The sequence below is a fragment of the Vicugna pacos genome, chromosome 5 (assembly GCF_048564905.1).
Source record: "Vicugna pacos chromosome 5, VicPac4, whole genome shotgun sequence".
NCBI classification, from domain to species: domain Eukaryota; kingdom Metazoa; phylum Chordata; class Mammalia; order Artiodactyla; family Camelidae; genus Vicugna; species Vicugna pacos.
Genome location: NC_132991.1, coordinates 92429355 through 92456211, shown reverse-complemented (window position 1 = coordinate 92456211; position 26857 = coordinate 92429355). Strand labels below are relative to the sequence as shown.

The window sequence follows — 26857 nt, the reverse complement described above, 5'->3', positions numbered from 1 at the left end:
TGGTCCTAACACACACTGCCGCTGTAAATGAGTTTACAAGGATCTCTTTTTGATTGGCTACACAACATTATTTCTTCACAGCTCAATGCTATGGTAGCCAAGTGCTCTGAGATACTTAATTATCCTGGTAGCTACCAGTTACCAATTTGCAAGACCTACAGTGAGTACAGTACATTTTAAAGAACTAGTAATCAACTAATTAAAACCACAGTGAATTCCAGATACTCCAATTACAAACAACTGCTGTGGAATACACTCAGAGGGGTTCTGCAGGAAGGCGAAGGAGATCTTGCTGGAGGTCTGGCTGCACCATGGAGCGCGGATGCCACCCACCGAAGATCCCGCGGCGCTATCTGGAATACACGACTGCGGTAGTTCCCGGGGAGTCACCCTGAGCCTGGATTTCAAATACAAGATGGGAGCTCAGTGGCAGATGAGACCACTCAGCATGAAGACCACAGGTTTTGGAAAGAGGCAGGCGGGTTTGAACCCTGTCTGGGCCTCCTGCTGGCTTTAGGAACTCATGGAAGCTGAGCCTCAGCTTTCCCTTCTGCCAAATGGGAACAGTAAGCCCAGAGCCTCCCAGGGCTGCTGGGGGATCAGCGAGCCTGCTAAATCAGTGCACAATGAACCAGGTCCCTTCAAAGGCAGTGACTTTTATGTATTATCTCCCTCATTTTCAAAATAGATCGAACAAGGGCGGGGTCTAGCTCAGTTGCAGAGTGCCTGCCTGGCATGTGCGAGGTCCTAGGCTCAATCTCCAGCGCCTCCATTAAAATAAATAAATAAACAAACCTAATTACCTCCCTCCCCCTCAAACAAAACAAAACAAAACAAAAACCAGATCAAACAGCATGAAGCTGAAGCCGCCAACTTAGAAAAAGATGGCCAGTCACAAAACCATCACGACAGCTGCAAACGCTACCTGTTAGTTCCAGTCTTTTAAAAGTTCCAAAGAGGAAGAAAATCCCTGAGACGCTGGTGTTCAGAGCAGAAAGGGCACAGGGGACGCACCTGACAAGATGAGACCCGGATCCTGCCATGTAATGAAGTGTAACCTTGGGTGAGTCCTTTAACCTTCCCGGGACTCAGTTTCCCTACCTGTGAAAATGAAGATGCCTGGCCAGCTTTTAGAAGCAGCCTGTTTGCTGTGCTGAGATGCTGTCATCCCAGTATGGACTCGAGGAGAGCGTTTGGTTATCTGGGCAAAAATGGGACGACCACAGGGGAAAATAAGTCTTATGGTTAATATACAGAATTAACATGTATTAACACATCACACAAGTATTCACACATGTATCAGCACCTCTGTAAGTGCACACACACGTTCCTCATCCCGAGAGAAATTACCGAAGGAAAATATGTAAAATCCTGAGTAAAATTTTAATTTTCAAGCAGAAAAAATGATTCGGGACCAAACACACAGACACCTTTGGTTTGGAACAGCAGCTTTGGGAAACTCCTCTCCTACTTTCCACCGACCTGGCCCAACACCTGACCCAGAGCACTTGGGCCCGGAGCCGTTTGATAAACAGACTGACAAGTTTTTAAATGAAAGAAACTGAAGCTTAGGATGTGTTGAGACCCTACCACGTGCCCACCTTCCAAGGCTCACAGCCTCCGCTCAGCCCTGAGTTTGGGAAATGGCCCTCCAACCCCACAGATCTGTCTCACCGAGTCCATCAACCCTCCCCACAGTGCAGGCCTCTCCTCCCCCGGGCCCCTCCCCATCCTCCTCCTCAAAGGCCCAGCGAGTTTCAAACTGTCCCCCTTGGCCTCTTCCCTCCAACGCAGGAGTGGCCAGACAAGCACTGACTTGGTTCTCAGATGGTCGGTCAATGGAAAAAGAAGGAAAGTCCCACTGTGGGGCAATCTTAGCTGTCCTTGCAGGCTCTGAAGTATTTTTGCACTGCACACGTGACTGTGTTACAAGGCCACGAAGCACCCGAAAGCACTAGCTTATATGCATGATGACTGCTCTTGAAAACCCCCCACCCAGAAGAGGCATTTTGTGGTAGTCAGACTTCTGACTCAGCTGGTACGGCACAGCGGAAATGAGCTTGGAAACATGGCACCCAAGGTATTTGATTCAAGACTACACACATTTATCAGAAGGGAGCTTCATTTTGGTTTTTCTAAATGGAGGTTCTGGAGATTGAACCCAGGGCCTCGTGCATGCAAAGCATGTGTTCCACCACAGGGCGCCCCCCTCCCCCCTTAAAAGGCCTTTCAGTTGATCAATTTAAGGCTGTATATCCTAGTCCTGTTTAGTTGACAGTCACTAATTTTACTCCTTGCTTGTTGGATTGGTAGTTCCTGGGGTTTTAATATTATAAATAAACCTGCTATAAACATGTTTTTACACGTAAGGCTTTTTTCTCTTTCTCCTTGTGAATTATCCCCTTGGGATAAATTTCCAGGAGAAAGATTACTGGGACAAAGTGAACACAATTTTTTTTATATCTTTTACATACTGATTACCCTCCATGAGGACTGGGCCAATTTTTAGTACCAGCATAACACATTTCTAAAACTCTTCTTCTTCTAATTTTCTAAGAGTAGGATTTTAGCATGTTTTGTTAATTATAAGTCTAAGTATAAAATGATGTCTCATTGTTTTAAATTTCTTATACTTTAGATACGAGCAAAGAAAGGCCACGTAACCACCCATGTTTACTTCCTTCTCGTGGTTCTTCATTTCCAAGTCACCCCTCAGACGCCACTCACATCCCTGGCAGTGTGATGGCATGGCTGGTATATTTATACATTTCCACAAAATTCATTTCTATGCATATTAAAAACAATATAAATTATTTTTCTACCGGAGACCGTGATGATAAAAACATTCTTGTTGTGGTGACTAATTACAGTCACAAAGGCTATGGCTGATGTAGACTGAATAATGGGGTAAAAACTTGGCAATTATGAGAATAGCCCAGTGTTACTAAAACCTGTGGGTCTGACGTGGAACAATTTTTATACACCAGATGACACAATGGAGACATTTATTTTGGTGAAATTTTTTCTGTCGTAGAGAAGTTTTAGAAGAAACCAGTTTTCTGAAATGACACTGGCCATGGACAAAGAAAGGGTTTATTCTTTGAAGAGGAAAAGATGTCATTCTTGTGTTTCACCTAAATATAGTGTTCTGTGTACATGAATCAGAGTTAAATTTAAAGAACGTTGAGTTAAAAAATGATTCTGTTATCTTCAAATGTAGAGGGCAACTTCTCCAGTGTAACATAGTCTTTAAAACAAGCACAATGTTGTTCTGGGGGAAGAGAACCATTTTACACTGCTGTCCTGCTCTGTCCACCACCGTCCCTGCCCACCTACTTGTCCTGCCCTGCGGACACTGCAGGGAGCAGCACCGTCAGAGCCCGCCCCTCCACAGCACGGAGGAGGCCCGTGTCCATGCAGCAGGGAAGGCGAGGGGACATCTCAAGTCCTGATGAGGTGTCACGGGAGACCCCACATCTCCTTGGGGACAAGGTAAGTTTTTCTGCAACGGAAGGCACTTGATCGGACATGGGCCCTGAGGACAGGAAGAGGGTGACAGTACAGACTAAAGGGACCAACCAAAGTCGGGAGCCACACGTGTGTGAAGAAGGAAGGGAGGGAGCCCCGAGGGACCCCCTGTGCCCGCGGTGTTGACATTTCTCATGAGCCAACCAGGACCTACTGGTCAACCCCTGGGTCTACCAGGGGCCCTAGTGCCGGCTGCAGCTCAAGGCAGCGGCTGGTCCAGGTGCTAGACAGCATGTGCTGCGGAGGACGGTCCCACATACAACATCCTGTCCTGCTGGAGCCCCCGGGGAGAGTAGACCACTCACCTAACTTTTGATCTGGTTTAGAAAAGACGGTCGTTGGAGGCAGATTAAATCAGGGGTGAATGGGACAGTGGAGGATCTTCTGGCAACAAATTCTAGAGGATTCCTGGATCTGAATCCCAGCTCTGCCACTTCCGGCCCTGTCCCCGTGGCTGTGTGGCAATCTCCCTGAGCCTCGGACTCCTTACCCGTGAGCTTTGTCTGAGGCTGATGGAGAAGTAAGTGAGGCCATGTGATCACAGCTCTAACACAGTAACTGAGGCACACTAAGCACCCAGGAAGGAAGCGCCAGCTCTCACTGCAAACCTAACACAACGATCTGTCGTTGTGACGACTTTCTAAGCAGGTGGAAAGGTTAGCGAGTGAATACAGCAGGGTGTGGGTCTCACTGAAAGCCCTAAGATGCTAACAGTATTTTTTTAATGTTTCTATGTTACAAGTCTATAAATGTTAAGGGTCATCGTAGGTACTCTGTAGAAAATGTCTAACTGTGAATCAGTTTCTCAAACTAACAAACCCTTCCAGGCCTATTTTATAACATTTCAGGAAATTTCTACATACTTTATTACAGCCATCAGGTTTGGTACCAAGGGTTGGAAAACCTGGCCGTCAGCCCATCAGTTGAAACCCAAATTCCCTAAGTGAGATGAAGGAAAGATGCTTCTGCTACACAGAGCTACTGGACAGAACGCCGCTGTCTGGCAGCCTCCCTGAGAAGGAGACCCGAGGAGTTAAGGAGACGTCCCCTTCAGAGTTTCTGCGGCAAAGGGCCCCGGAGCAGAGCGAGCAGCCAGCAGGGCCGCGTCAGGAGGAGGGAGCCTGTGCGAGCGGCCGGGGCCGCGGGGCACCAGCGCGCTGAGCGGGGCCCCCTCGTCCGGCTTCTGGAAAAGTACCTGGTCAAGCAGGGCGCTCGACTGTTGCTGTTTTCATACAAAACGTGACGTTCTGACAGCCAGTGGGGCTCTTTCTGCCAGAAAGCCAAGTGCTCACTTGTTTCGGACTTTCCACGAAGAAGGAAGCCAGGGAGGGAGCCCGCGCTCGGCAGCAGCGCGCTTTCTGCAACTGGCCTCCTTCAAACGTTAACAGTTCACTGCCGCCTGGGGGGGCTTAAGTGGAAGCCCTCCAAACAGAGTGTTTCAAATACTGTATGTTTCCTATCTGGGGCATGTAGCCTCAAAAAATAGGTTCTTCTGATATTCAGACACAGAGACACGGATAAAGCGGCCTCGCCCTGTGATGCCAGGAAGTCTAAGGCAGGACAGCCTGTGCGTGGAGGGGTCGTTACCACGGCTCCAAGGGTCACACAGGCCGGGCGCCCGTCCCCGCTCTGCTATTAACCTGCCGTGTGCTAGGGTTAGGGTGCTACGGGCTGAACTGTGAAGGCCCAGCACTCACAGGGTGAAGCTCTAACCCCCAGCATGACTTTAGCGGCCCCTTGAGGAGGTGGTTAAGGTTAACCGAGGTCACAAGGCCCAAATCCAATGCAACTGGTACCCTCATAAGACGAGGAGTCCCTAAGGGTGCATGCACAGAGCAAGGGCCACGTGAGGAGGCAGCGGGAAGGCGGCCATCTGCCAGCCGGGAAGGGGTCTGCACCAGAAACCACCCCTGCGGGCACCCTGACCTGGGCGTCCCAGGCCCCAGAACTGGGAGAAGAACATTTCTGAGGCCCAAGCCCCCCGTCTGTGGTGCTTCGCTGTGGCGCCCCGTGCAGACACCCACACGCACAATGCTGGACGAGTGACAGCCTGGCTTTTCTGTCGTCTGTGAAATGGGGACCAGTGTCTTTCCTACTTCACAGTCCAGAGGGACGGCAGCACGAAGCCCCAGCACAGCTCCCCGACATTCACCACCGAGACCGACAGATCGTAACCACCCCTCGTAAACACTGTGGGGTTAAAGCAGCAAGAGGGAGGGGGCCCCCCAATCAGAAGGAAAAGCAGGGATGGTCCCCCCGAAGAGGGGAGGCTGCTCTGGCCAGCGCTCAGGGACACGCTGTCTCCGCGGGGGCCTGGAGTCCTTGGTCTCCCACTCTCGTGCTGCCCCTCGGTGGGGACGAGCCGTGACCCCCCCACAGCTGAAATCGCACCCCTCCCCGCCTCCCGGCACAAGGCAGCCAGCGCCCTGGACCACTGGACGCCCCAGCCCTTCCCGTCTGGAAACCCCGTCCCCTCTGCTCACCCTACTCCTTCTGCCTCTGGGGGCCACCTCCTCGTACCTCAAAGTCCAGTGGGGCTGTCCCCTCCATTCCTCACCCTCACCTCTCCACCGTCCCTTGGCTCCAAGGGCCCCAGGCCCCACTGCAATGCCTGCCCCCCAGTACTGGGGGTCACGGGGTGGGGGCTTCCCTCCACGTCCCAGGGCAGCCTGGGTGGTAGACATCGATCTTCTGCCTCCCCGAGCCCCTAGAAGGGTCCCCAGGGCGTGTCTACACAGGATGAACGTGGGACTGTTACACGCCCTTTGAGTCTGATAACAAACAACACCGAAGACGAGTATCTTACTGATTCATCCATAAGCTTCTATTTGCGGATGAGGTTCTAGTTCTGAGCCCACAGGGAGCTGGGTTCCACCACCATCGGCAGTTGAACTTCTACAGAAAACAAACCACCTTTTGGAGAAGTGAATCACTTAGATATTTTCCCAGCTCCTGGACGATGGACACATGGAGGACATACTGAGTCTCTACATGAACTTCCACTCTCCAAAGTAACATGTGTGCACGCCCCTTTATCGTGGATAAAATGTTGTACGTTATCCTATATCTCCCTCCCGCAGCCCTCACAGCCAAGGGAAGGATTGTTTTAAGTCGCTTTGCTGATTTATATTTAAATCACGGATTTTGTATTTCGATCCACATAATCTCCTTCCGCATTCTGGGCATTCTGGACAGACCATACTGCCATCCACCTGCAGCGACCTAAGCATGAGGGGGCAGAGGAGGGTCTGCCCTACTTATTCAAAGATGGGTGACTATAAATTCCAACGTGGGCACCCAGATATTCCAAACTGTTTTGCCAATGACACTGTGATATTTGAGGAGTCTAATTAAATGCATGTGATGCACCCACCCGACCCATTACATTGATGATGGTAATTGGCCGAGTCTGTCGTGAACCAGGGCGGACGCAGTCCCCTCGGGAGCTGTCCACCCGAGTGACGTAAATCAGCTTCGGGCCCCGGGTCCCTGTCAGTAAACTACCCGCTTTGAGGGCAGCCGGCTGGGCCGGGGCCAGGCAGGGCGGACCCGCCACATGGGTGAGCGGTGTGTTCTCAGGGCTCTGGTGCTCACAGGTCTCCCTGTGGTTGGGGGTCGTGGACGCAGCCCCGCGGCACGAGCTCTCCCACATCGTGGGAGGGGGGCGCACCCGGCACTTTCTTTCCCTTCCAGCCTGTCTAAAGTTTCGGCCCAGTCTCTGATCTTGTTTCCTCCGTGAAAGCGGACGACGGCCGTGATCGGTGTTGCACTTCCCGGAGACGCTGAAGTGAGCAGTGTCGGTGGCTCTGATGCTGTGGCTGCCACACAACCGCCCCCTCGCGTGGATCCCGGGTACCAGACAGCGCGGGGCAGCGGCCTGGGGCAGGCTGGCCAAGGGGATTAACTCCAGAGGATCCTTTCACTTAATTGACAATTGTGCTTTCTACTCAGCTGAGAATCAAAACCGCGCACCACTTCAAAACGGCTCGCGGGCGATGGTGAGGCGCTGAGGAAAACGCCACTCAGGCCGCTCCGCCTCTGATGCCCTGGGAAGGGCTTTCCCCAGCATTCAGGCGGCAGGAAAGTCTCCGCTCTCCCAGGCTGGCCGGCTGCCCCAGAGGCGGCCAGGACATCCAGGCCAAGGTCAAAAGTAAGACCTCAAAAAAGTCCCAGGAGGACACTTGTGCTTGGTGTATCCAGGGAGCATCACAGAACCCCCGAGTCTCCCGTCCTGACTAACCCAGGAACGCCCACGCCTTAGGGCCGGACTGTGAACGTGGGATGGAGGTAATGACTGGACAAACACCGTCAATCGGTCGGTCTAAAGGGGGAAGGACAGACTCCAAGACAGAAGCATAAAGAAGCAAAGGCAGGGTTTTTCAGTCTTTGAAATCCCACAATATTTAGCGAGAAGTTTTCCTGTTTTCTGTTTGTCCTTACAAATGAAAGATTTTCAATTGTGTAAGGGAGACAAGATAAACTGACCGAGACTTTAAAACTTCAAATGCACTCCAGTGGATGTCAGGAGGTGCGAGGCCAGGCCGGGTGGTTTGTTTCTGTGGACCGAGTGCCCGGCCGGGATCTGCTGGGAAGGGGGAGGCCAGGCTGAGGCTGGGGATCTGGACCATAATATAGAGATTAAAAAACGCGGAAGGGAAAGAAAGAAAAAAGAGCACACAGCTGCCGTCCCCCAAACAGACCTCCCATCTGCCACCCACGATTTGCATGTCACCTTCTCCGGGCTCATTTGTACTTCATTAACTGCCATTGACTTAACAAGATTTATGCAAATGACACCACAGGCGCTCCCTAACTCCCACTGCAATCAAGTGATTATGTATGTACAACTCTCCACAGCAATGAAAAATTAATACGTGACAAGCCCACTTGCCGCCGAGCCGGGCCTCTGGCTTTTTATTTTTCTTGCTTTGCTTTTCCATTTTTATTCGAATAGACCTTCTCTTGGTAGTAAAAAGGAAAAAAAAGAGAAAAGAAAAAAAGACAAGAAACAGAACTCTCTCAACCAAATCTCCACTAAGACCCAAAAAGGACAAAACAGGTCAGGTGGGCCCAGATCCAGAAGAAATGAGTTATTCTGCAGAAAGTAAGTCATCTGCCTGATGAGAAAGCTTTCCCTGGGAAGGAAGGAGGAGGTGAAATCACCCTGTCGTGCAAAGGCTGCTCCCACGCCAGGAGAAGGAGCCCCATCCTCACAGCCAGCGAACAAGCTGCACAAACTGTGAGCCAAACGTGGTTAAAATAACCCACCGGAACACGTTTGAGTAAAGACATGAGTCAGGATGCAGGGTGCGTGGGAGACGACCTCGCCAGTGTCCTACACCGTCCCCAACGGGATTCCTGTGCGGAGCGGAAGCAAGACCTGCAAGGGCCACAAGGACCGGCCAGTCCCAGAGCCGTCACCAGCACCCGCCCACGGAGCCCTGAGGCTCAGGACCATTTCTCTGCCGTTAGTGAAGGGACCAAGAGCTGGGGTTTGGCCCAGAAGTGCAGACCAAGTACTCTGAACGCGGACCGAGCATTTAGACGAGGGCGAGGGCTCTGCTGCTGGTGCGAAGGGCAGGGAATCAGGGCCGGATGAAGGGACCCGGCCCAGCCCCGGCACAGAGGAGCGGGGACACTCAGAGAAGCAGGGTGCTGCGGGCACATGTTAGAAGGTTCTCCCCAGGCCAGGCAGCCTGGGGTCAGGGGTCACATTTTAGCATAAAACACATAACTTTGCTTCCTAAGCTTTCTGAAGGTTTTTCACCAACAGAGAGTGAGGAGCGCACAGGCGGGGGCGGGGGGGCTGGGACCTGAATCCTGGCCCCGTGGCTTCGTGGACGCCTGGCCTGGAAAGCTCACCCTCCGTGGGTTTAAGGTAAGTATGTAACACAGCTGCCTCCACCGCGGCAACGCTGAGGATTCAGGGAGAGGCTGCCGGGAAAGTGCGCAGCGAGTAACAAGCAGCCGCTCGCTGCCCTAGGTTTGCAGCGTCTCAGCGTCTAGGGCATTCCAGCAGGCGCTGCCCCGCCAGGTTCCCTCCTCTGCAACCTCTCTCATTCTGCTGGCTGAAGTCATCACTGGGAGGGTTAGGAATTGAGACTGTCTCTACTGGTCTTGCTTCCTGTGTAAAAACACAGAAAAATCTGTATGACTGTGTACAAACCCACATCAGTCCGTGTGATCCAGAGCGAGGCCGACTAGGGTGTTTTGAGCACAACTAATCTGAAAATCCAGTTCTGCCAGAATCTAAAACTTCTCTCTGGAATCTCCACATCCTGGGGTTTCCAGGAACTGGATGTGATCCAGTGCCCATTTCGCAGAGGAGGAATCCGAGGCCAGGCACCTGGTCTCCAGGAGGCGGTCCGCCCGTGGCCGCACGTCGGGGCAGCTGGGAGGACCCGAGCTGTGTGCCCAGCCTGCACCCCGATCCCCCAAAGCCAGACCGTGATTTAGAGCCCGACTGGATGATTCTGAACACTCACAACTGAAAGGCTTCCAAGGACTGGATAATACTCATTTTACGCTTGACGGTCAACCCCAACCTGCACGCATACTGACAGCCTAGCCTGCAAAGCAAACCCTTCTGCAGAGGAGCAGGTACACATTCAGCGAAGGAGGGGCCCGCCGGGCTTCCGCGGATCCAGAAGGCCCAGCCCCTAAGCCACAGGACATGTGAATTAAGGAAACGGTCTCTATTAAGTTCTAATATTCGCAAAAGGAAATGTCCTAGGACCAGTTTTTTCGAATGAGACGAAAAGAGCTGAACGAGTTTTATAATTCTCATTGAAACAGCTCAACAGAACGAAAATTACGCATTAAAACTACCTTATGTGGAGAGTTACGTTTATAAATAAACCCACAAAGAAAGAACACACAGCTGTGTCCGTGGACCTGTACAGTGAAGACGCTGCTTACGAGCGAGGACAGCAGAGAAGGGAAGAGGGCTGCTCTCAGCGGGTGCCCGAGCCAGCCCGCACACTGGCTGCCCAGTGTCTGAACGTGTCTTGCGGAAGCCCCGCAGCCTCCCTGCTCTGGTGTCACCTTTGAGGCTGGTGGCCACACCTCCATGCAGAAACTGCCTGGCCCTTACCTGAGGCTGTGTTCCTGCTTCCAAATGGGTGAGACTACCCTGTGGGCTCTGGCCCTCGTTAAGGGTGGCCGGTGCCTACAGGGGTTCCCGCAGGACTCGTAAAACTGTCCAGGTACTCACGGAAGAGGGTGGCAAAGCGTGGTCACCCTGGAGGGACAAATCGGTCACAGAAGTGTTCCTAAGGGGCAGGGCCGCGAACCTGCCCACAGAATCCTTGCCCTCTTCAACAGAACGCGCGCTAAATCCACTGGCCTTCCTCAGCAAACTAAAAGGTGACATTTCCAGGAGCCATGGGGCCAGGTGGAACTCTTTATTTTTCTTTTCCTTGGAAAAGTAACAGCAAAGGAGGTCACGTGAATTCCCGTTTTACTTGAGACAAAAAGTCATTTGGTACCTGGCTTCTGGGCTAATGAAAACCTATTCCAGGCGAGCAACATAGGCCAAAACAAATGCTTGAATTCGAGTCCTGTTGTGTAATGAGGAAGTTTAATTAAGGCCCCACATTACAGCTGTAAATGTTCCTTTATATAATAAGGTCTAAATGAAACTGAACCTAATCAAAGTTACAATTCCTTCATTAGCAAATTACAAACAAGAGCGCACAGCTGACACACGGGCTATGATTATCACAACTAATTGCCTCGTTGTTACAAACCAGCCTGAAACAGTGTTCAGATGTCCGTCTGCGAGAGCAAATTAGGGCCACGTCGGGCTATTCCTGTGATCACAAGGGGCTCTTGTATAGCGATCTGATTTACCCCCGTCGACTGGCGGCCAGCGGCCCAATGAAAGCCGGGCTACAAAGGCAGCCTTTGAAGCCAGCTCAGCCTCGAAACACTCCATATGCAGGCGGGCAGACTGCACCGCATTAGATCTGTTGTCACATTTTCCCTCTTCTTATTCTAATGATCCTATTTTAATACACACAGGAACCTCTTCTAATTGATGTCAAGTGAGTGACTTCTACATTCATCAACAGAGCACATCAAACAAACTTTGGCACACGAGCCAGCATGGCGGCGAGGAGAGACCTGGGGTGTGTCTCCGGCTACAGGGACACACTGGGGGAAGCGGCATACCTGTTTAATTGGGATGGCTCGACCGCTCCCGATGCTGTCCGCCCGACTCTCCAGGCCTTTCTTCTCTTTGTCTGGGTCACTCCCTTTCCGAGACTGCAAAGCAAAAACCAAGTTAGCATTTAGGGAAGGGCTGCGGTTTCCAGATCGCAGAGGTGAAACCCCCTCTGCACAGTTTCTGCGAAATTCACACCCAGAAGCCCTGGGTGGATGAGCTCCGTGTGCGCAGCGGACGGCTAAGAAGTCCATCTCCGCAGAGCCATCCTGTTTCAGAGGATCTCCTAAACTTTCCCCCGACTTTTCCACTGCAAAATTAGCTCTTAATTCTTTCTGTAAAGAGTTCAAAATTCAATTACTAGAAACCAATGGACCATATAGGAAAGTAACGCCCAACAGGAAAACACATTCAAAGGCTGCAGTTAATCCAGCCGAGAAGAAAAGGACTGCTTGCTGCTTGTTTGGGAAACCTCTGACATAAATGTATATATTTAATTAACGTCTGAAGGATTTAAAAAATTCTATTAATGACTCAGTGGTGCAATTTAATGGTACGTCCTCGATTCGTATCAAGGTGCTGCTAACGTTCCTTTTTATTGCTTCCAGTTAGAAAAAGAAGGTTCAAAGTTAAGCTGGTGTAAGATATCGCAAAAAATTACAAAGGGAAAAAGAGGTTGAAAATATCTTTTTTGGACAAAACGTCTGTGCTTTGGGGGGAAATGAGCAGCTTTGTTTGCCAAGTTGCCGAACGGTCTTCTTGGCCGTACTATTGACGGACGTGCGCTGCCCGGGAGCTGGCAACCGGCAGGCAGGGTGGCGATGCTTCGCCCCAGGGAAGCCACGGCCCCAGCCTACCATGACTCGGGGACACCGAAGGAGCGCCACGGCAAAGTCTCCATCTCTTGGTGGCATGAGAAAGTGTGAGCACAATGATTTTCTGACAGATTTATTTTATTATGAGAGAAAGATCTGAGACTCGTCCTCCTTAATAACTGTGCTGACAAGTGACAACTTCACTCCATTACTTTTCAATGGGAACATTACTCACGCAATATTGAAAATGGAGAAACATTTTCATGTGCTTTTCAAATCTGAGATGATATATGAAATGAAAAGACTTTGTGGTGTCCGGTGCTGCAGTGAGGAGCTAATGAAATCCACTTTCAAAGGGTGTGAGATGGAGCAGCTGGTTTTATTATTATTATTTTTTAATATTAACAGGGGGTTGATGTCTTGGGGACTAAGGGATAAAAGTTTCCATGACATAAACTCAGATCTGACACCACAATGGACACACGCTCGTTAGAAAGCAGGCTTCTTCGAGGATTATAAGTAACCAGCATTTACTGAACACCTACGAAGTGCCAGGCACTGTGCACTTTTTTCCTTTAGGATGTAGAAGCCTGGAACGAAATAACAGGAAATGAAACAAGCACCGAACAGAAAGTTGCAGGAGAACATAAAACATGAGGTTTATTTAACGTTTGGGTTAAGAAGAAAATAGAGATTTATCAATTCCTTGTTGTGAATTCTAGTTAGGTACTTAGGGATTCATTTTTCCCTTTAATTAATTCTGTAATTAATAATCTATGGTAAGAACTGTATTAACAGCCCTAAATTCTCTTTCCCCACATTTCAACTCATGGGACAGCTGGAGCTTGAGCTCACTATTTATAAAATGAGATTCAAAGCTCGTGGTGGTAACATTTAAAATTGTTTTAAATCACCAGAGGCCACTGATGGTACCTTTAGAAGTTTATGAATTCTAGATTTCTAAATCTGGAAATCCATCTTCATTATTCTCTATTAACCAGAATAATTAACAAAACAAACATTAAAAAAAAATTAACATCTTCCTCAAGGCAGCACATCTGCCCCCACAATCACTCTGTTCTCAGAGCAGAACTTCCAGATTCCACATGAAGCAGGGTGGTGAACTAAACCTCAGTCTTGGATCACACACCCCGAGGTGAATGAGATCAGAACTTAGGTGCGACTTCACCGCCGAAAGGAAACAGAAAACTCCCGGCAACTCTTAACACTTTAGCGGAAAGAGCCATAAAGCTACCGTTTCAAGGACAGAGCAGTGGCGACCTGTGAGGCAGGAGGGTCTGCTGTGTCTGTCCCACGGGGACTCCGGGCACAACAAGCTGAGGTACATACCGTAAAACGGAAATCCAGCAACTAAACTAAAACAAACCCACTGGACACAACACACTGCAGCTCTTACGAACCCCCATCAGGTTTCCTGCTGCGTCTGCCAACTCTGAGGCGACATCGCCCACAGCACATCCTGATGCTACTGGTGAGACGGTGGTGTGAGCGCCTCAGATGTGAAGCCTGCTACCTGGGGCGGGAGTGAGTGTGCAGGGCGTCCAGCCCAACACACAGCCAGACACCTAAGAGGAGGGCGTCACACCCACCACAGACGGTCGGGCCGCGGGGCGGGGGTGGCGCACCGGAACAGTGACCACGCAGCCTCCGCAGACGACGAACAGAGGAAGGAAAAGCTGGGATAATATAATTACCACCTCTTTCCTCCAGACATGTTTTCCTTTCCCCCATGTGACAAAAGGAGCCGTGAAGGGGCAGCCCGTAAGTTGCCTGCTTACAAAGACAGAAGTGTCACTGCCAAGAGTGCTCACTACCAGACGGAAACCTGCTTTCCCCTTTTAACCGGGGAGCAAGTCGCGGGACAGGACCCACGCTGTCCCCTCCACGGGAGACAAAACACCATTCAAACAAATCATCTATACATCGATTTTGCTGCCTTATTTTTGCACAGTTCCGTGTGCTGGGCGATGTCTTTTCACAATCTCTGGTTACTGGGTCTGCTTGGCTCTGTTTCAAGGTGTTGGCAAAACAGGGTGAGCTTTTCAAAACACCATGAAAGTGACACCGGTACCATGAAGCTTGAAAACAGGCAGAGCAAAGCAACGCAGTTTGTGGACACAGACTAGAGGAAGTTTAAGACGTGGATACAGATGACAGACATGGAATCCAAGGGAACGCTGACCCCAGGACAGGGAGGGCTTCAGCTGTCACCGCTGACCAGTTTATTCCTTGCAGAAGTAACAGCAGAAAAACGCCCGTATCTGGTGAGCTGCATGGTGAGCACACGCACGCTGTTGTTGTTGTTTTTAATTCCTGTATGTTTGAAACTAGTTCCTAATAAAACATTCCAGCCGCATGTAAATTAGGGCTACTAAACCAATCACCTAAGAGCCTCTATATCACAGAACCAGGAATTGAACGGATATAGCCTTTTAATACTTCTTTTCTCAAAACTATGATTTTTTTTCCAAAGAATTAAGCAAAATAAGATATAACTTAGCTTCTTTTTTTTGTAAAGTATTATTCCTACTGCCAACGTAAATAATTTGCTACGACAGGAGAGATTTTAAGTTCGTATTATTTTGGAAAAGATGAATATGCTTTATTCTTGCTTAAAAACATGTATAAATGCAGGCAGAAACATCTGGGAACGTTAGCCCTGAGTGGTACATTACGGTCACTTTATACGACTTACAAGCTCGGTATTGGAAACGGCATGTGTCCTACTTAATTAACTCTGGCCTCTTTATGAGCAGCTAATAAATAGGAGTGATGTCCCTTCATCTGGGCCTCACTGTCCCAGTCCACGTGCATTTTTATTCACTGCACTTCTTGGGCACAAACTTCAGTCCTCCTCCTATGTGCTTTTTGCCGATTTAAGTCAGTAACTACCAACGATCGCCAGGGATGAAAAGTCTGTGGGATTTTACATATTTAAGAATAGGTGCAAACCAGTAGTGAAGGAGAATGCAGTTTCTTAATTGGCTGCATTTCAAATTAACCTGCCTCTTTTCATTCCCTGGGCGACGCTGACATCTAGTGGAGCATCTATAAGGGCTTCAGCTTGAAACACCCCACGTCACTGGCACCGTCACCACCGTCACCACCACCGTCACCACCGTTCTGTCCAGCATCAAACCCCATCATGACAAATACCCAGGACTGTAGCTGTCTTTTCCTTAATTGCTGTGATGCAAGCCCACTGTGAGGTTAGCGTCATCCACGACCCCGATTCCTGTTCCTGCAAATAACGGCTGTGCAGCCGGCTTCAATTTCTAGAATGGTTTACACTCAAACCTCTTTCCAGCACTTAGAGAGCAAGCGCCGAGCCCACACAGACTCACGGGCAGGCCTTTGCATCACCAGGTGCATTAATTATGACATAATTAATGGGGCTCTCGGTCACCAGAAGGGTGAGTTTTCACTGGCTCCAGCACCGCCCCACTCGGCCGGGACAGCCGGGGTCCTGGCCGCTGCCGGTGCCCGGACACGGCGTGCGCGTGTGTGTGAGATGTGAGCAGCAGACAGAGGGCGCCGTCCCTCCGCTCTCCACCTCCCCGCGGCAGGCAGAGCCCCACTTGCTCTCCAGACCATTTCCTCTTGAATGCAGGTCGACTCTGGCAACATCTACTCCTGACACAGAACAAAACCCATCTACGCAGACAGCAGAGGGGAAGGAAACGTTTACCACTCGAGTTGCCGTTCATTTGATTCTTCCTTGCCTTAAATTTGTCTCCTTGGTCAGTTACCCAGTGGGCAAAGTCCAGGACACTATTTTCCAGGCCATTCCAATCCAGAGCTGCCCGTATAAAGGGAGGGGATGGGCTGGAACAGCCCTATTTTAAAAGATACTTCCTGGCTTCTCATCCTTTGCCTTGAATAGAAACCAAAGCCAATGGCCAGTAAACATGTGCCTTAGAAGGCGTGGGTGTCCCTCTTCCCGCCACGCCCTCAAGGGAGCGGCAACGATACAGAAGCACCCCTGGTCCGCGCTCCAGAGCCCCCAGGCGCCCGCTGTGCTGTGTCCCACACGCGGCCCACCCTCTCCGCATCTTCGACCATGAGTTTCTCAATCCGCTGAGCCGTGAGTCAGGGCGCTGCCCATTCTGTGAGGTGACAGCTTCTGAACGGGAAGACCCCACCTGGGCGTACAGAAGTGTCACAGGGCTTGATAAGCCAGGAAGCGCTGTGTAGGTGACGGCCCTTACTCTTGGCATGCTGACAAAACTTCACGGTCAAGCATCTTGTTTGTGCACAAATTTAAGCGTCTCAGATACTCACCTGCATTTTGCAGAAACCTAAATACTCCCTCCCAATCACACCGCCCTAAACTACTTCAGCTAAAGCATTAACATCAATCATTCCGTAACGTCAGTGGTGGTGAGATTAAAAACGAAAGCAAGGCCACAAAGACGCTTTGGCCCTGCAGGGACTCTTCCCAGCAGCCTCACCGCAATGACTTTTGCTTACAGCTCGGAGAGGTTAGGAGACTTGGCCAAGGTAAGTGGAGGCCAGGGTCTGAGCCTGTCTGACCCACGCTGGCCTTCCAGCAGCAGCACCTGCCAGAACGCACATGGCCCAGGGCAGTGAGCAAAGGGAAGGGGAGAGCTGGGAGGAGGGGGTGTGCGCTGCCGGCAGCAGCCCTCGGTGGTAACGACTGCCCAGTGACCGCCACGGAGCTGGTGGGAAAGGGCTGGGGGCTCTTTCACACCCGGCAGCCATGTACACCATCAAGAACGCCACTCCCAACCTGCTGTACAGCACAGGGAACTGTATTCAATTTCTCACAGTAACCTATAATGGAAAAGAATTCGGAAACAGATATATATGAATGTATCTGTATAACTGAATCGCTTTGCTGTACACCTGAAACTAACACTGTAAATCAACTACACATCCAGAAATAATGAAATTTAAAAAGAGAGAAAAAATTTTTTTAAAAAATAATGTCATCTCCAAATAAGGGCAGAGGCCCAGATGACAGATTCCTGGACACCCCTGCAGAGGCCTCCTTCAGTTCAGGACAGGAAATACTGAACTTTGTATCCAAGTCAGCAATCATCAACCAACCGAGAGGAGAAGTTGAGTGGTTTAAAGCAGGGCCCCTGACCCCAGAGGCTGGAAATGTCTTCGCTGGGGAAGGGGGCCGACCTGGGCGCTGCAGAACGTTGAGCAGCTCCATGGCTGTCACCCTGAGGAGACGTCAACAGGACCATGCCCATCCCTGCCCCCAGCTGAGACAACTCAAACTTTCTCCAGGAACTGTCAAATGGCCCCTGGGGAGCAAAACCACCTGGCTGAGAACCACTGGTTTGAGAGCACATACTAGTAACACACAACCTAGTCCTGGAAGGGAAAACACTCTTCTTGAGTCGAATGACCGCAGTCACATGGCAGCCTGCCTGGATTCTGTGCTCGGAGTTCTGGGCTCGGCTGCAGAGCCCTCCGTGATTGACTGGTAATGTCTGCTGTGTGCAGGGGAAGGGACAGTAGCAGCACTTTGGTGTCCTCTGTAGCTCAGGGCTTCTCTGCATCCCCACCGCCAGGGGGCTTTTAACAACCTCACACGCCTAGGCCCCACCCACAGATTCTGAGTTCATAAACCTGAGCCCTGAGAGCTGACGGTGAGTTTGAAAACGCTCTGCAGATGGTTCTAAAGAGGAGTCCAAGTGGACCGACAGCCTGATGTCAGAGTCTAAACACCCCTGCGGAGAACGGGGTCGGTGGATCGATCTGACTTACACATCGCACCTGAAAGGCTGGAAACACACGTGTGGGAATCCTGGCAGAGTCCTGTCACCTCCTCACGTCTTTAGCCTGAGACCAAGAAAGTCACAGGGCAACAGCTACCTTTCTACAAACCCTGCATTCTTCGTTTCTGACACACGTTTCAGGACTCCCTGCAACAGAGACCTCCCCGGTGTCCTCCCCATCCACACCCGAGCCTGCCATCGTTCTCTCAGCCTTCCACGGAACTCAGCGCCCCTCTCGGTAGTCTGGTTTGGGTGCTACAACCATCACGGAACCACCCGGAGGCCAGATGAGGACCAGCTGGAATCCTCCGGAATCACACGCAACCCCACCTCCCCGGGGACACTCACGGTGAAGAGGTTGGACCGGCGCTTGGACTGCTTCCGGACGGGCGTGGGCGTGTTGGCCGTGGGCGGCACGTCGATGCGCAGCTCCTTCTGGCTGGTGCTGGGCGTCGACGGGACGGAGGAGGAATAGTCGCTCAAACTCCCACCTCCGTTACTTGTCTGTAACGATGGAGCGAAAGCCGAGCTTCTGTGAACCACATGCTCCAGGAGCCTCGCCCCGGGTCGGCAAGACACAGCGGGGAGGGCGCCCGGCAGGTGGGACCAGCCCCCCTGCTTGCCGGGGGCCTCGGCACCGAGCACGCACGGTTTCATTCTAGAACAGACTCGTCAGCTCAGAGCCGTTTTGACTTAAGAAAAGTGACTTAAGAAAGAGAAGTCTTTATCATTAACTTAAAAAAAATGGAGAGTTAAAATGCCATTACTTTTCTGTCTCCTCTGGAAAAGGAAAGAGTTGGATGAACTAGGTGGTTTCCACCGTCCCTTCAGAGCCCGAGATCAGACGCAGAGACGGCGCGATTTTGCCTCGTATAACCACGGCTCCCATTTTGAAAATGGCATCTTGGAAACGCGAGTGTTTTGAGGAAGATACTTCAAGATTCCACCTTTGCCCGCAGTGGAGAAGTTACCATCCCTGGCTGCACCCTCCCAAGCCCCACTGTGAGCGCACTTCCTGACTCCGCAAGCAGCTAGCGGAAAACACTAAACCTTCTTACTCATCCTTTTAGAAAGCGCCAGTTCAACCCCTACCTGCCCAAGAGGTGTCAACTGCAGACATGAGTGCAGGCGAAACAACGCCAGCACGTCCCTAATGGGCTTTTGGTGCAGTTCTTCAAAGTGACAATGACAGTTTTTGTTTGCTTCCAAGTAAATAATTTAGAGAAATGCTGCAATGGAAAGACACTAGTTTCTGCAGGGCCGGAGGGAGAAGGTAGTCAGTCGTAAGTGAGGGCCGCTACCTCATTGAAGTGCAGAGTGGGGTTAGCCACTGAGATGTCCCCACAGCTGCTCAACCCACAAGCGGACAAGAACGAGGCCCAACACGGGGTGACTTAAACCAGCAGCAGAGACCGCGGCGCACACCCCGCAGCCCCGCTCCAGCCAGCATGCCTCCTAACACAGGCAGCTTGAGGACGGGGAATGGTAAAGAGTGATGCCCATAAAAGCCGCTTGGCCACAGCGGTTAGTGAAGGAGATGTTAAGTCAATTACCAACATGCTGTTATTTACAAAGTTGAAAAGAAAACCAATCCACCTTGGAGCTGGCTGAGAACACTCAGGGCTCAGTCCTGCCCCCCAGCCCCGCCTCCCACGCGCCCGGCATACCTGGCTGATGTGCACCGCGGACACCTGGGCCGAGCAGACAGACGAGTGGCTCGGGGAGCTGGGGAGCGACTTGCAGGGCCCTATGGACAGCTGCTGCTTCTTCCTAGTGGCAACAATCTTCTGGGCAACTAGGAGACAGGGGGACAAACGGCATCTCTGTGAGGCTGATTTCCAAATCCAGAGACTGCGGCAGAGGCCCCGGGGGTCGTCCCTGCCGTTCACTTTACCCTGATTTTCATCTGGGCACATGACGACCAGAACAGATACGCCATCTCCTGGGGCTGCCTCTGGTCCATCCCCGCACCCCAGCTAAAGAAGGACACGCAAGCAAGCTCTGGGCACCGGGCTGGCTGTGGGAAGGCCACCTGGCAGCACCCAGGAAACCCCCTTGCGGGAGCTGACCTTGGCCATCCTTCCTCACGTTCCTTCTCGCTATGTGAAGCCACGCACGCTGTGTGTAGCCCTGGCAGTGATCTTAGGGATGGAAGCCCACTTTGTGGGATGCCAGATAAAGGGGCCAGGCCTTCAGCTTGGCAGCCCTGCACAGACCACCTGGGAAGCCTTGCATGTGAAACAGAAAAATACACACCTATCTTGTCTGAACTATTCTAATAACAGGACTTTTATCCCCCAATTACCTGCAGCAATAATAATCCTAAATAAATCAGGGTAATTTAACCCGACTTCCTTGAAAATCAAAAATCTATTTTTTGCAGAGCCTAAAGAACTACTCTGAACTCTACCAGCTACTGCAAAGAATTATATTCAAGGGCATGTAATTATATCAAAGACTTTTTTAAAAATTTCGATATATTGCTATACACGTTGGGAGTTTATCTTAATCAATACAAGTCTAAATTCAACCAGCCATGACTTCTCTCGGCAAATAGGCTCGCTGATCAAGCATGTTGGATTTAACTGGAAAGGAAGTCAACGGTTAGAAAGCTCTTCCTGCACCAGTAGGTGTCACTGCAGGGGAACAACTACAGCTTTTGTCTGCATAGATGTGCGTCCTTGGGGACGAGCTGTAATTAAGTTCAATGATATGCAATCCTTGTCTTTGCCCAGATAGTTGCTGTTTTTAAAGATCCCTTGCAGACGAGCACACCACTGTCCCCAGCAATAGGTTATCATCTAGGCGAGCACACAGTGTCCACAGATAATTTCTTTTCCAAATGGATACAGTTTTAAGAAGGAGCTGGTTTGTCCACAGCTTACGGCTTTCATGTAAATGAATGATAGTATAAATATGATTAAGTGAAGATGCAATGTATAAAAAATGGCTCACAGAGATGAAGCAGCAGCTTCATTAGTTACATCCCACCTCCAATCAGCCTCTTACCATCCTGAAAGGACGGTATCAATTAATTTATCTCCCTGCAGCATATTGATCATAACCTTCATCAGCTAATCACGTTTAAATTACAGAGGAATATCGCAACACTCTGTCATTTCAAAACCATTGGCGTATTGATCCGTGGTCTTTGAAGAAGTGCATTAGAATATTTTAAAAATCATTATGTGAGCTCAAAAATAAAATTTAAGATCAGATTCCAACAGCCATAAAACATGTGTCACACAGGTGAATGGAAATTCCAAGACCAGAAATAAATTAACCTAAAATCATGATTATTTGGGTGATTTCCAATTTACTTTTTTGGGGGAACAAGAGCAAAGGTTTTTTTTTGACCATTAACTCTAATGCATTTTCACTCTACTCATGGCCTCAGAGTTACTTCATCTTTCATCTTTAATCTCACAGAAAAAGCACAAACGTTAGAGTTAAACAGGCTGAAGCTGTTGGGAGAACTTCGTAGACATTTTCTGTGTTTTCTACTCTAAGGGAAGAGCTGAGAAACTTTCTAAGACAAGTCAAATGTGTTACTGAAATCCTCATTTTATGAAACTCCAAATGCAAATGAATGCTCCCTCCTTCCTACACAGAGGCTAGAAAGGGCAAGTTCACTGGCAAGGAGAACATTTTTCCACCAGAGCTTCTTCCCCCAGACGACAGACCAGGCTGTACACACAGGAGCCCCACATTACGCACTGAAGTTCTTCCGTCCACTTAATTATTGTTTTGCCTCATTTATTACAAAGAAGTGAACTCACAGCTTCTAATAACTGGTAGCATATTTTTAAACTTTACTATAGCTTTTAACCCTATTTGATCTATTTTCCCAGAATTTTTACGTCTATGCAGAAGTGGAAGAAAGGAAGTGAATTACAAATATTTTGTTCTAAAACACACAGATTGCCTTGGAACCACCGTACAACCCACAAAAGTAGGGGACACTTACTGAAGCACAATGGGAGTGTGTGACTTAATTAAGAAGCAAGAACAGTCAAGAGGAAACGGAGGTAAAGTGGCTGTTTCGTAAGGTTGGGTCACCTCCTCCTCCGCGGGGAAAAGGCAGACCTCTGTGGGCCAGGGAGCTGGGCTGGTCCGTGCGCGTGGGTGAGCCCCCCCCCCCCACGACACAGCTCAAGGGAAACGGAAAGCCTGGGGGAGGAAGGCACTGTCCTCTTGTAACGGGAATCGCGACGGCTCATGACAGTCAGAACCCTTCAATGTCAGCTGACTTAGAACAGGAATGTTACTTACACCCCAGGCTACACTGTCTGGGCAGTTTTTATCACCACTGAGCCTTTGTCTGCCTTTCGTCATTCCACGAAGGGATACGTGACATATTTTACGTAAACACATGTAATGAATGAGTGAACGGAACAGAAGCACAGTCTCTTGAGCTGACTTAAAAGAACCTGGAATCTTTATCAGCAGGGTGTGCTGTTTTCCCAATTCTGGTGACACTTGCCCATCAAGTTGCCACCGGAGCTAAGCCGACGTGTGAAATGCTGTCATTGACACAAACTGAAAAGGTCTGCTCTTTTCCCAGATACTCATCGATTTCATTAACTTCCTGATATTTCAGTACTAATGTCTAGAGTGGTTTTAAAAGTCACTTCCTAGGAATGGAACGTACAATGTGATAAATATAATTAATGCTGTTGTATGTTATATAGGAAAGTTGTTGAGAGTAAACCCTGAGAGTTCTCACCATAAGAAAAAAAATACTTTTCTATTTCTTTAACTTTGTGTCTACATGAGATGAGGGATGTTCACTGAACTTACTGGGATAATCATCTCGTGAGGCACCCAAGACATATCGCCTCGCTGCGCACCTCAGACTCACGCAGACCATCAATTCTATCTCGATAAAACTGCAGGGAAAAACTTTTTACACACGTGTAAGTAAAAATAAGTAAATAAATAGACAAATAAATACATTTTAAATGTCACTTCCTCCACAATTTAAAAATTGTATTTGGGTAACAGATAAAAGACACCCCAACGAGCCCCTTCAACCACATCTGTAAGTACACTGCAGAAACTTCAAAACCAAGCAAGCAAATTGCCTGTGCCTGGGGGGGGGCACGAGAGGCCCCCCGCGGCTGGCAGTGGCCCCTTCTTGACCTGGGTGGTGACTTGAGATCACTTTTTTCAGCCATACCCATAAGTAAACTTCCACAGATGCATTTCTATTCTTCAATTAAAAAGAAGTTGTTTATTAAAGAACGTAAGCAAGAAGAAAAGTAAGTTACACCTTTACTCTCTGCACAAGCTTTTAATTTTCTGTTGGAGAGGCGACACGCGGCACCCTTTGATCAGTGTGTCAAAATAAGAGTCTGATGGCTCCCACACAGGACCTCATTAAGCCCTGGCCTCATGCCCTATTTCTGCTTCCACTCTGATTTGCAAAACATTCACATTAAAGGAGAAGAAAGAATGAGTCTAGTTGCACGGTGGGGGGGGGGATCCGGCCAGCCTGGTACCAGGTAACTAAGTAGCATCTTCCTCCCTCCCCCCCCCTCATTTTTGTTGCTTGCATCTGAACGAAGGGCCAGCAGCCTGAGCTTCCCACCTGCTAACTAATCGAATCCTCTGGGTTCCTCCATTGGACAGATGAGGAGGCCGAGGCTGAGCAGGGACCAGTGGCAGAGCAGGGATTCTGACCCCGTCCATCTGGCTCCACAGCGGCTCATCACATGGCTGCCCCGCCCCGCCCCGCCCCGCAAGGAAGCATCCCCACCCGACTCCCGCGCTTCCAGGACAGCACCTGTGTCTCCCTTTGCCCTGTCCCTCACGTTCCCCACAGTCTCTCAGTTTGATTAGGGTAACAGATCTGAGACCAAACTGCCAGCCAGGCCCTGTTTCTGCAGTCAGCCTTCTAAAGCAGGTGTACTCCCTAGACGCCCCCTCCCCTGTTCTCCTGACCACTTCGGCCTGTCTTCCGCCTCCATACCCTTGGCTGAACCAGCCATCACCAAGGTCACTGGTGACCAGCTAGAGGCAGGTTGCATCCTGCTTGACCTCAGGGCAGCCGTCAGCACCACGGATGGTTCCTCCTCCCCTGAACATCCCTCCTTCCACGATGCCAACTTCCCGGGTTTCCTCCCCTGGCTGGAACCCCCTTCTCAGCCTCTTCCTCTGGCTCTTTCAATGTGGGTGCCCCCAGCTTCCTTCTGTGGCCCCGCTACCTCCCTGCCAACGTCTCCAAGTCTACGCAGCCTTGCTTGGTGCGCTTCCTGCTTCTGGAACTCTGTGTCTGACTACCAACTCCACGGTCCACGTGGCCCCGCCTGGACCTTGCTCCTGCTCCACCTGGACGCTCAAACTGCATGCATATCCCGGGGCAGGGATGGAGGAGACGTAACACATGGGTTCTACCACCAGAATTTCTCTTAAAGTCATCTTCACCACCACTGCCTTGATCCAAACCTCAACCTCCCACAGCTGTTTTCTGAAAAAGCTTCCAAAGCTGACTCCTCCACCGTCCCCTCCACCGAAGCCGAAGAACACACTGCAGGTGAGACCTTTGGAGGGTGACTTGCGGACGCTGCTCTGCTAACAGTTCTTCAACTGCTCCCAACACCACACAGATGTCAGAACTGAAATCCCGTGCCAAATGGGGCTCCCACGCTCGGGGTGGTGGGGGGTGGCGGATTCTCCACTCCTGCTGTTTCCTCCCACAGAGCCAGACTCCCACGGCCCGAACACTCCTGGCCTCTTCACGAGCCCTCCTGTGAAGGCCTGGCCCCCTGAGAAGTGACTTACGTGACTGTGAACTTGGGACAAGCTGTCCGTTCACAACCCCTCCAGTCTGGGGCCGCGAGCCCAGAGCGCCAGGGGCAGGTGTGGGCTCCCACACTGCCCGAAGCCAGGCAGGCAAGTCTGATTCTGGTTTCCGCAGGGGGAGCCACGGTAAGCTTCATTTCCCAGCACAGCTTTACCGATAAAAAGCAATAATCTGACCTTCTGGGGTCTTATTCCTAAATTGGCTCAGAACCCTGGGGAGGACCAGAATCCCTTCCAAACCCCAAACTGCCACCCTCCAGCCTCACTGCCGGCCCCGGACTCACTGCCCCACTTCCAAGCCAGACAGAACCCACCACAGTTGCCACAAGGCGCTGTGCTCCCTGAATCCTGTAACAAGCTGCCACCCTGGCTCAGAACCTGCCTCCTCTTCTCAGACCCACACCTGGAGAACCACCTCTCCGAGGGAAGCCTTCCTCTCTAACCACCAAATTCCTCCGTGGAGACCCTGTGCCCCCAAATACACACGGGCCCTAGTGTGACCAGCTCCACACGTCCCCCAGGCCTTGGCTGACCCCTGTCCACCGCGGGCACATCTGCACACGCACACACACATGCACACACACCCATGCACAGCCAGGGCCACGGGGAGGGGCTGCCACTCTGCTGTCATCCCTGAATCCCTAGCGCTCAGCACACAGGAACTGAGCAGTAAGCCACTCTGTGACAATCCCATGGGATAGTTCACGTCAGGTCCTGGCCTCCTCCTGCCCTCTGCTTACAGGGCGAGCCCCGCCCCCCCGGACAGGGCCGGCTCTGACCCTCCTCTTGCATGGTGCCACCTGGCATCTGTAACTTCCACAATTAAGCACGTAAATTAAGCTTTCTTAACATTTCATGAACGATTATGACGTTTTGGGCACAGTCCAATGAATGCGAGTAAGTGTAATCAGCAACCAGTCTTCTCTGGTTTCAGTGATTAGTCAGTCAACAGGGATGTCTGCGGTGCCACCTGTGAGCCCAGCAGAGGGAGAGAAAGAGGCCGGGGAAGAGACGTGGGAGCTGGTCTCAGCCCCACGGAGCTCCCAGGCCAGGCCCACGTCCTTTGCATCCCGCATCAGCAGCACCGATGCTTCATCGCTAAAGCACTCCGCTGGGTGGCCCGTCTCCCCCCATCCTTGCTTCACTCATTGTTTACTCGGATCCTACACCAGACCCTCTTCCTGTACGGGTCCCAGGGAGGAGAAGCTTCTTGCTCAGGCAACAAACTGGCTGCCCTTGGACCTCCCTCCCTCTCCCCAATCCACTGAGTATGGAGAGATTTAACTAATCAGCTGGGTTCGTAACAGGCTGCTTTTTCACGTCCCACAGTGTGACGTCCCGTATGCTTGTCAACTTCCGCAGCGTGAGCGTCACTGTCTGAGCAGAGCAGCCTGTTCTGGGACGAGCAGAGCTGAGCCCCACGTACTCGGGCTATGCTGGGGGCAGGCGGCTCGGTGGGGTGGGGAGAAGTGGGGGCTGTAGCTAAGGATGCTGACGTGGGAGCAGGTAAACTTGGCTGACACTGGAGAGCCACAACTCAGTGCCACATGGGACCTGGTGTGAACCGAGCTGAATCTGAGGAGGAAGATGATGGCTCTTCACGTACTGGGAAAAGGGGCTTACAGCCCACTGAGGCCAATATGGGTGTGGGTGGGGGGAACAATTCTGAGCAAGCAACGTTAGGTGGGTATTTAAGTATGAATGATAAATCTACTAAAATTTTTTGTAATTTTTATAACAGGTGCCTGTACAAAAATCAGCTACTGTGAGAC

General features: G+C 50.8%; 1 protein-coding gene across 6 annotated transcripts in view; it reads right to left on the bottom strand.

Moving 5' to 3' along the window:
• Positions 1 to 26857, bottom strand: part of AGAP1 (ArfGAP with GTPase domain, ankyrin repeat and PH domain 1) — a 510942-nt gene that overhangs the window by 244212 nt on the left and 239873 nt on the right. For all 6 annotated transcript variants that reach the window (XM_072961887.1, XM_072961884.1, XM_072961886.1 and 3 more), the window contains exons 7-9: positions 19949 to 20076; positions 18630 to 18785; positions 11701 to 11793 (exon numbers count right to left, since the gene is read on the bottom strand). In XM_072961887.1, the coding sequence (XP_072817988.1) occupies positions 11701 to 11793; positions 18630 to 18785; positions 19949 to 20076 (377 nt within the window). The remainder of the gene's footprint in view (positions 1 to 11700; positions 11794 to 18629; positions 18786 to 19948; positions 20077 to 26857) is intronic.